The sequence below is a fragment of the Canis lupus genome, chromosome 25 (assembly GCF_011100685.1).
Source record: "Canis lupus familiaris isolate Mischka breed German Shepherd chromosome 25, alternate assembly UU_Cfam_GSD_1.0, whole genome shotgun sequence".
In the NCBI taxonomy this organism is placed as follows: Eukaryota; Metazoa; Chordata; class Mammalia; order Carnivora; family Canidae; genus Canis; species Canis lupus.
In genome coordinates this window covers 44,360,059-44,369,560 of record NC_049246.1, presented here as the reverse complement: position 1 = coordinate 44,369,560, position 9,502 = coordinate 44,360,059, and the positions used below count along the sequence as shown (strand labels likewise).

Here is a 9,502-nt window from a genome sequence, read left to right as displayed (position 1 = left end):
TCCGGCTGCGCGCGGCGCAGCGGAACGTCTGCGCGCTAGTCCGGTGCGGGGCGGGTATCCCGGGACGCCGGCCCCGGGCGGCTGCGCGGCGGCTGCGCGGAGGCTGCCTGGGTCCCCGCCGCACGTCCGAGGGGGCGCCCCGACTCCACACCCCCACCCCCCGGGGGGCGGCTGCACCGTCCTGGACTCGCTCCTCACCTGCCCGAGGCTGTTTCCTCCTGGGTCCCGGCCACGCCCCTTCGGGTCGCCGTGTGGCTAGAACCGGACCGCCGGTGTCCGGCGCCGGACGCAGCCGCCCGCGCGGAGTCTTCCGTCTTGCTGACCTGTGCGGGGGAGCGAAGGAGCTCATCGCGCCCCCCGAGGCGGTCGGAGATGTGGAGAGACCGACGCCAGGTGACACAGTTAGTGCGAAGCTCACCGGAACCCCAGATGGGCCCGCCAGGCTCGGAGCGAGCGCCTCCCGGATCCGAAGCCTCTGCTCCGGGGACACAGGGGCGGCGCGCACGGGAGTTAAGGACGCGAACCTGCTGCTGGTGGAGCCCCCAAGCCAGCACCCCTGTGCTTGGGGAAGGCGGTTATTACCAGCCCCCCCGCCCCCACGATGTCCCATTGTCAGGTCTTAGGCACATTTTTTTTAAAGACTTATTTATTTGTTCAGAGAGAGGGGGGCAGAGACACAGGCAGAGGGAGAAGCAGGCTCCACGCAGGGAGCCCGACGTGGGACTCGATCCCGGGTCTCCAGGATCACACCCGGGGCTGCAGGCGCACGCCACCGGGACTGCCCCTTATGCACATTTTTGATTCACTGTCACCCGCACCTTTGATCCTCTGATGGGGGTGGATAGGTAGGAAGCGGAAATCCGAACCCATATTTGCAGATGAAGAAACAGAGGCTCAGAGGGCACAAATGACCTGCTCGGGTTCTCTCCTCACCAACAGAACTCGGGCCCCAGCTGTATTCTCAAAGCCGGGCCTTGCCTCTCCCGCCAGGAAGACCTCAGCTGGGCATCTTGTTTTCTAAGTGGATCCAGAATCTCCTGCCGGAAGGGAAAGCCCAGCCCATCACCTCCCAGCCTCTCTGCCCAGCTCCTCCTTGTCTTAAGCATCCTTTGAGACCAGTGCAAATGCTCCGCCGCCCTTTGAGAAGAGAAGGAAGAGGGGTCTGTTTTCCAGGCCACCGAATCTTTCTTGGGAGTGTCTAAAATTGGGTTGGGAATTCTGCATTCCAAACTTTATTTAACCACCAGTGTTCTTTTTTTTTTTTTTTTTTTTAAGATTTTAAATATTTAGATTCAGCCCCAGTGGCGCAGCGGTTTGGCACTGCCTGCAGCCTGGGGTGTGATCCTGGAGACCTGGGATCGAGTCCCACGCCGGGCTCCCTGCGTGGAGCCTGCCTGTGTCTCTGCCTCTCTCTTTCTCTCTGTGTCTCTCATGAATAAGTAAATAAAATCTTAAAAAAGATTTTAAAATATTTATTCATGAGAGACACAGGCTCTCATGATGGCTGCCCTAGCCATCAGTGTTCTGGGAAGCCCCCTCTCTCACTTGGAGCCCCAATCTGCCCAAATGAAACGTGGGGAAATAGTGACCCTTGCTTGTCCCTGATGACATGAGTAACTCTTCTGTGATCAATGACCAAAAAAAAAAAAAATGCATATGAATGGAAAGGTCACTTGTGCAGCAGAGTCTTGGATGCTTATAGCACCCAGAAAGTAGAAAAGGGATATACCAGCTGGCGTGGGCTGCTGCCCTTCCTTCAAGAGAACATTGCCTGCTATTCTTCACATCTCTCTTGACCTCTCTCCTCTGGGAGCCTGTGGGGAGGGACTCGTACAAAGGTAGGGAGGCCCAGTCCTGGAGGGATGGGACCTTGCCTAGTTGGGGACGTCATACAAGACAGAGTCCTTAGGGCTTCAGAAATGACAGGAGTTGCTAACGTCTTGCTGAGGTGAGGGGATTGCCAGGACTAGCTAGCCAGAGCTATGTGGATGCTGATTCCAACAGTGCACCCTGCCCACAGCCATTCTCAACCACTCAAGGACTCCAGCTTGGTCTCTTTATTTCCCATGCTTTATTTCTCAGGCCTGGTGGTCCTGAAGGCCACTTCCCAAAGAGCACACTCATGACCCCAGCCACTGAAGAACACAGCTGATAAGACTCCACATGGCTCTCAGCAGTTGGTCGGCTCAGTCAGGTGAGGGCAGGTAGGAGCGGGGGTCTCCAGGGAATGGCAGAGCGGGCACCTGGTTGTAGTGGGCCATGAGGAAGATGCCAGCGGTGCCACAGACAAAAAGCGAGAGCATGGCCAAGAAGCAGACACGGTCCAACACGCGTCCCACCAAGAACCACTCCTCGCTACCCTGAGGGTGGGAGGCAGGGTGTGGGATGGCCAGCAGTGACACCAAGCCTGACCTGGGTCACTGTGCCATCCTTGGTCATCCAGCAGGCCTCTCTTCGTGTCCTTCGGTCCTTCTCATCTCCTTCCAGACTTTAACCTGGCTTCTGCCATAGTCCCCTGGTCCATCCCATTGCCCAACCATGGCCACCCTACTCATCTTGGCCCCTGTCCCAGGTCCAAGTCCCTCCCTGGGTACTCAATCCCCCTTACGCTGTCAAAGTGACTTTGCTGGTGCCGGGCGAGGGCAATCAGGTTGCAGGCTTCCACACAGGCCTGGATGGCCGGGGCAGCTTGCTTCAGGCTGCCACACAGCTCCTGGCTCTGCCCTGGCTCCGGGCCTTTCTCTGGTGAGAGAGGGTAAGGTTTGGGGATAGAGTGGAGAAGAAGTAGTCTGAGAAGTTAGTCTCTCCTGAGCGGCCTAGCTTCTCTCTCCTCAACCTGGATGCTCATCTGCCGTCCCTGGTGCTTTGGCCGACAGGCCTGCCCGTTTGGAGTCCCTGGGGAGGAGGGTCCCCAGTGTCATACCCCCTGCCTCACCTAGCTTCTCCAGCGCTGCCCTCACCAGCCCATTGCGCTGCCGCTGCCGGAATAGAAGTTCACTGCGAGGCAGGCAGAGAGCAATGTCCTCCCCAGCTGTGATTGGCCATCCCAAGGAGGAGCCGTTCTGTAGCTGGCGCCGGGTGTCTCGCACAGCTGCTGGGGCTGGTGGGCGAACATGCATCCGCAACAGCTGAGGCAAGAGCCGTAGGAACACCTGGAGAGAGGGGTTTCTGGTGGGCTTAGCTTAGTAGCAGCAGACCTGGGCATGTGGGCAGCCAGGCTAGGCTTCAGAGCAGAAGGTGAAGGTTGGCACGGAGGGCTTGAGCCACCAGGGGCTCAGGGGCAGCAAGCACATTAGGGTCAGTGGCTTGACCCCAGTACAGCTGGACTGTTCTGCGCCAGACATGAGCCTAGGTCCTCACATCTGTGTGCACATCAGAATCACCAGGGCGCTCACTACACAGGTTCCCGGGCCCCACCCCGGCAGTTCTGGCCCACAATGCCTGAGGTGGGCCTGAGAATCTGCATTTGCAGCAAGGGTCCCAGCCGACTGCTACGGGTGGGCTGCAGATCACACAGGCCCTGGCGCCAGACTTCCTGGGCAGCACCTTGCTTCTGCTTCCTAGCCGTGCGACCTTGGGTGAGCGAATCAATCTCTCTGTGCCTCAGCTTCCTCACTGGCCGACTGGAGATGGTACTAACACCCACCTCAGAGGAGTTTATGAAGATCCAGTCGTTAGTGTGCATAATACACCTGCCACATAGTAAGCACTCGGTGTCATTATTAATCCATTTGGGCACATGCTTCTTTTTTTTTTTTTTTTTAATTTTTATTTATTTATGATAGTCACAGAGAGAGAGAGAGAGAGAGGCAGAGACACAGGCAGAGGGAGAAGCAGGCTCCATGCACCGGGAGCCCGATGTGGGATTTGATCCCGGGTCTCCAGGACCGCGCCCTGGGCCAAAGGCAGGCGCCAAACCGCGGCGCCACCCAGGGATCCCGGGCACATGCTTCAAGATACAGGGTAGGTGTGCTGCTGAACGTGGCAGGGGAGTAGAGAAGGGGAAGGGGTGGACAGGAGGATGCTGGAGTGGGCAGGGAGAGGCCTTGCCTTTCGGACCCCATGAGCCATGGAGTGTGTGTGGGGGGACCGCAGGGACACGTTGAGCACGACCACGGCATTCACAACAATGAGGATGGTCACCGCCAGGAGGAAGGTGAGGTACCTGCCGGGGTTGGGTAGGCAGGAGGTGGGGCTGGCCCTTTGGCACCTCATCTCCAGATGCACCCCCACCCTTAGCAGCTGACTCCCCCAGATTCAGCTGGGTGAGGGGTTGGCACCGTGGACAGGTGAGGTGGGAGTGGCAGGAGGGTAGTGCCCCGAGTTCCAGGGAATGGAGGGAAGGAGGCGGGGGGAAGGCACGAGGGCCAGCCTTACTTGCTGATAAGTGGCACTGCCTGGGAGGTCTCGGGCACCTTCTTGGCCACAAGGAAGAGGAAGACAGTCTGGGCCAGGAGCACGTTGATGGCGACAGTACACTTTTGGCCACCCGCTGCCCATAACCAAGAGGCCTTCAGAGCAGATCTCAAGTTCCCTGCCATGGGGACCTCCCCTGCCCCACAAGGAGCCCAGTGCCCCTGGTCCCCGGGACAGGTGGTCTCGTGTGTGATGCCCCAACGCCGTCCCTCCCCACTGGTCCCCGAGCTGCCAGCTGGGGCCATGGCCCCCCTCCCCCAGGCTACAGCTACCCTTGGCAGGAAGGAAGTAGATGAGGATGGCGACCGAGGAGATGAGCACACAGGGCGCGATGATGTTGATGACATAGAAGAGGGGCTTGCGCTGGATGAGCACGTAGAAGACCACCTTCTGGTGGCCCGCCTCCTCGGCCGGCGCGGCCACGTCCAGCAGCGTCTTGGCGGGCCGGTGCCGGATGGCCCACTCCCCGTTCTCTGCGGGCAGCAGGCCAGGGTGGGCACAGGGAGGGCAGGCCGGGCGGATCCCCACGGCCCCGGCGACCTAGCTACGGGGCGGCCAGCATGCGCCCAAAGAGCGCCATCCGGGGAGACTGGATGCCTGACCCCCTCCCACCCAAACTGGAGACATTATCGTGGGGAAGTGAGAACTTTGCTGGGCCCTTAAAAATACACTTTTTAATGATTTACCGTAGTGCTCACCTTGAGTGACATGGGGGGGTGGGGTATGATCTTAGTCTGGCCGTGCCCTGGGGGCCAGGTCCAGCAGGGATCCTGGGAAGAGGATACCTGTGAAGGCCTCGGGGTCGATGAAAATCCACTCGATGGTCTGACCATCTTCCTGGCTGAGCTGCAGATTGATCTCATTGGTGCTGTAGGTCTGGGACCTGGGCGATGGGGAGGGAAGTGTGTGTAGATCCATCTCTGAGGTCACACGGAGGGTCATCTGAGGGCAACTGAGGGCAGTATTGCCTCAAAGAGTGCAAAACTCAGAATTCCCTGAGTTCTCCACAGAACCTGGCCGGGAGATGGTGTAAGGGCGGGATGGGGGTCAGAGGAGTCTTCGTGGAAGGGCTGGGAGGCTGGAGCTCAGTCCACTGTGTTCCTCCCCTCTGCTGCTTCCGGGGCAGGAGGGACTGATGGTCTGTCCCTGTCTGGTCTGTTTGTTAAGGAGGGTCTCCCTGTAGGGTCTCCTTGTAAAAAAGACTGCTCCTCTAAATTATGGGAAAGACCTCCTTTCCCCCATTTCTGGATGAGAAGACTGAGACAGCCTCTACCTCTCCATGGGGTGTGGGTGGCACTCGTGTGGGCATGCATGTACATCGCGGGCATGCGTGTGCCTTCTTGCCCAGCCGCCTTGGTCATGAATTACTCCCTTGGGTCACAGGCAGGGAAACTGAGGCAGGGAAGGAGGCTGAGCCAGGGGACTGTGACTTAGCAGGGAGGGATGTGGGTGTCTGGGTGTGAGATGGGCAGAGAGGCTCCCAAGAGATGAGGCCTGGCCCTTGGTGAGAAGCCTCGCGTCCGCCACCCAGCCAGGCTCCTCCTGGGGCATCTCTCTATATCCTCCCCCCTCCGCCCCCCCCCCCCCCAATAAATGGCCTCACTGGAAGACGAGGGAGCAGTTCTGCCAGTCGAAGGGGAAGTAGGTGACAGAGACCGGGCAGGAGGAGCGGAAGATGGCAGGTGGCAGCCAGTAGACACATCCATCAGGAGACACGAGCACGTTGCAGTAGAGGGCCACCTCGAACACGCCGTCCACGCTGCGCACAGGCCAGGCCCCGAGGCTGGGGGCTCACGTCCCCGGCAGCCCCGGCTCGCCCCAGTCCCACAGCCTCGGCTAGCCCTTGCCCTGCGTGGATGGGGACCAGGGACCCAAGCCCTTTGCGGCCACAGGGTCCGCTACTCCCCACCTGCATCGCCCCCAGACTTCCTCCACCCCACCCCCTCGTCACCAGGGCCTGGTCCTAATGGTACTAACATCTCTTCAGCTCTCGCAAAGTGCCAGCGCCACGATGGCAGCACTTCATGCCTACTGACTCCTGACAGCTTCTGTGGAAGCTGCCCTCATCCCCAGGTCAGAGGGAGGGAGCCCACCAGATGACAGGTGACAGGAGGTGGAGGAGGAGGAGGAGGAGCCAGGCCTCCAGAGGCAGGTCTGCCCACCCGGCCCCACCCTCAGCAGCACCTGCTCCAACCAGTGTTCCCCTGTCTGCACCTTCTGTCCACTTGTCCCTTTTCCCCAGAGCCCCCTTGTCCTGCTGGGCCCTGCACTTGTGTCCTTTTGGCACCCCTCCTCACTTGTTCTCCAGCACGACGTCTGGCCGCCACACCATGGTGGACGGCACCCTTAGCACCCACAGGCCTTCGTAGTCTTGCGGGTCCCAGCGCAGGCGATAATCGCACCACTGCTGCAGGGGGAGTGGGGTTGCCAGGCCCTGCTCTCCTCTGGGATGCCCCACCCCCACCCCCAGAAACAGGAGCTGAGCCCAGGTGGGCCAGAAGAGGCAGGGAGGGGGCGGGGGAAGGCAAGCAGCTCTAAGGGCCTTGGGACCCCAGGGTGGGAGCCCAGACAGGAAAGCACTGCAAGGTGGCCTCTTACCATCTCTATCCAGACATTGGTGGTGAGTGCCTCCTCTCGCTCATTCTGGGGGTGCATTACAGAGGGCTAAGCTCCCGTTACTTGCCCTCTCCGGATGTTAGTCCCTATAGACCCCTGTTGGGTACTCCAGGACCCCAGCCTCTTGGGAGCTTTCCAGATCTCCAGCCTCCTCTCTGTGGAGTCCTTCCCCCCCCCCGCCCCCGGCCTGGCTGCTAGAGCCAGCCCCTTCTTCTCCCCAGCAGGTCCCAGGGGCCCGGTACACTGGGCCTCTGTGTCCCCCACTGTCCCACAGGCCTGTGGCTTACCAGGGAGATGAGGTTGGTGAGGGTGAGTTTCAGGCTGACATTGACCACATCCGAATCGTGCTCAGCGGGTCTCAGGTGGGGATTGTAGTTGTGCATCAGGTCTGCGAGCAGCCGCTCCTCCTGGTTCCGGGCCTCAGCTCCTGCAACAGCCAGCAGTGAGCCTGGCCACAGGGGCCTTGGGGCAGAAAGAGGGGGAGGCCGCAGGAGGGTGTGATATGGAGAATTAGGGCGCTGGGGGTGGGGGAAGGCTTCAAAAGCCTCCAGACCCTCTGTCCCCTGAGGCCTGGGACCTCTACTCCAGGCCCCCCAGGCTCCTGACCCCCTGAGTCCGCACCCAGGTAGACGGCCAGCAGCGGTGGGAGGAGCAGCAGCCCCTGGCCCCAGAGCATGGTGCCACAGCCCTCTACAGTGACGGGTGGGACAACCGCTCCCCAGCTCAGGGTAGAGAGCTGTCGACTCTGGATCTCATATAACAGCCCATGCTCCCACCCCAGCCAGGCCAGCCCAGCCCCACCAGCTGTCCGACCACAGCACTGTCAGCTGTTCCAAGATGGACAAAATGCCAGGCTCAGGTTACCTGGGCTGGGGAGGGGACAGAGGGGGCCTATCTGCCCCAATAGAGACAGCCCAGCCTCCATCCCCTCTGTCTGAGTCTGCAGTCCCAGCCTATGTTCCTGAAGACACAAGCAGGGATAGGCAGACATGGGAGGGAGCAGAGTGTGAGGAAGGGCCCAGAACTGGGCTCCCTCCTCTGTTCCTCCAGCGGGTCAGGATTTGAGGAGGTATGGAGGCATGTTCTGTACCCAAGTTTCTCTGTGATATGATGGAGGACCCCAAACCTGTCCTACCAGCCTAACATGGGTGGTGCACTGGGCCCAGACACTGGAGGTAAAGCCTAGGAGAGAGATGTACTATGTTGCCCAGGTCCTGATACCTTAATGCAAATTAGGGGGATAGTTAGGGCCCACCCAGGCTCTGAGACACGGGACATGGGCCTGGTAAGCTTTGAAAGAAGGAGAGTTGAGGAAGATCTGTGACTTGGGGCTCTTGGGAACAGAACAACCCCTGGATAGGGGGTCCTTTGTGTGGCCTCCATATTTCTTAAGTTTATCCATAAACTTAGGGAGTCCCTCACATGTGGCAGGCAGCAGGCCAGGCGGGCAGCAAGGGGGACTGCAAGGGAAGCCGGGCTGAGCCTGGGTGGCTCACAGGAGGTCACAGTTCAGTAGGGCAGGCGGACAAGATCAAGGTTGTGACCCCAGAGAGTCAGGTGAGGGGACCCACCTGGGCCAGAAAACATGCTCCATCCAGTTTGTAGTTTGAAGTCAGGGGAAGGGTAGGGCTGAGGTGGGTCTAGGAGCTGAGGGCCCTGCTGCCAGCTGTGGCCATGGGCTCACCTGTCTTTTGTCCTCCACAGCCGCAAGTCGTCCCTCCTGTCTGTCCTCACAAGGACTTTGGGGTCAGGAGGACAGTAGTTGTGGCACCTGCCTTTCCCGGTCATCCTGCTCTGGGCCCCACCCCCAAGCCTTGATCTCACCCCCAAACCTCGATCTTGAGGAGTATGGTGCCCTTTCCCTGGGTTTGTAAAGCCAGCTGCCCCTTTTCCCCAGCCTGCCCCTTGGTGCTCCCCAGAGCAGCACCTCTCCCCCTCTGGAGTCCCTGCCAAGACCACTAATGGCACCTGCTAAATAGCGGACCACCTGTTCACCCTCAACCCCACCGCCCTGGTCAGTGGTGGTCTGGCTGATGCTCCAACATTTCTGACTCTCCTTCCCCTTCTCTACAAGTGTCCAGGAGGGGAAAGGGCGATGGTGGAGATTGACGTCCCTCTGATACGAATTATACCACTTCCCTACGTATGAAGAGATTTCAGCTCCTGTCTTTTCTCCTTCTCTCCTGCTGTGGGAGAAGAGGCGAAGTCTCCTTGGGGTTCTCAGGACGGTGGGTCACCTGAGGAGAGTGGTGCTGCCCTGGAGGGGCTAAAGGGGCAGGTGCGGTGTGTCTGATAGTCCCCCTTTGCCACTTTGTCTTCCAGAGGCTGGAAAAGTGGAGTGCTCATGTCCCAGGCTCCCTTGCAGAGAGGGGTGGCCATGTAAAAACATCTTGACTGGTGGGATGTCCACAGAAGTCAGCTGGAAGGCTTCTGGAGAGAGCCTTTGCTTTCTGATTAAGGGGCTAGAAGT

The 9,502-nt window shown here is 59.7% G+C and overlaps 1 protein-coding gene and 1 long non-coding RNA gene across 5 annotated transcripts; one reads left to right on the top strand and one right to left on the bottom strand.

Moving 5' to 3' along the window:
• Positions 1 to 91: 91 nt before the first annotated feature.
• Positions 92 to 5,178, top strand: LOC102153020. 4 transcript variants are annotated; one of them, XR_005378829.1, is made up of 6 exons: positions 92 to 393; positions 2,083 to 2,194; positions 3,473 to 3,702; positions 3,786 to 3,963; positions 4,096 to 4,156; positions 4,431 to 5,178. It is a non-coding gene; the product is annotated as an uncharacterized LOC102153020 (long non-coding RNA). The 4 variants fall into 4 exon arrangements; XR_005378830.1 differs by having other exon boundaries at positions 3,565 to 3,702; positions 4,096 to 5,178; XR_005378828.1 differs by having other exon boundaries at positions 4,096 to 5,178.
• Positions 2,071 to 7,708, bottom strand: CHRNG (cholinergic receptor nicotinic gamma subunit). The gene is made up of 12 exons (XM_038574195.1): positions 7,654 to 7,708; positions 7,320 to 7,459; positions 7,015 to 7,059; positions 6,714 to 6,823; positions 6,020 to 6,175; positions 5,202 to 5,299; positions 4,689 to 4,889; positions 4,378 to 4,492; positions 4,051 to 4,165; positions 2,936 to 3,152; positions 2,609 to 2,742; positions 2,071 to 2,360 (listed from the first exon to the last, which is right to left on the bottom strand). Exons 1-12 carry the CDS (start codon positions 7,706 to 7,708, stop codon positions 2,187 to 2,189), a joined length of 1,560 nt encoding a protein of 519 aa, XP_038430123.1. The 3' UTR covers positions 2,071 to 2,186.
• Positions 7,709 to 9,502: the final 1,794 nt, after the last annotated feature.

What these genes read in the sequence shown, in the direction of transcription:
- CHRNG (XM_038574195.1), bottom strand. Translation starts at nt 7,708, where the DNA reads ATGCTCTGGGGCCAGGGGCTGCTGCTCCTCCCACCGCTGCTGGCCGTC. An exon ending in GACGTCGTGCTGGAGAACAA is followed by an intron (nt 6,176 to 6,713) that starts GTGAGGAGGGGT and finishes GCCTGTGCGCAG; the next exon opens with CGTGGACGGCGTGTTCGAGG. An exon ending in AACTGCTCCCTCGTCTTCCA is followed by an intron (nt 5,300 to 6,019) that starts GTGAGGCCATTT and finishes CCCATCGCCCAG; the next exon opens with GTCCCAGACCTACAGCACCA.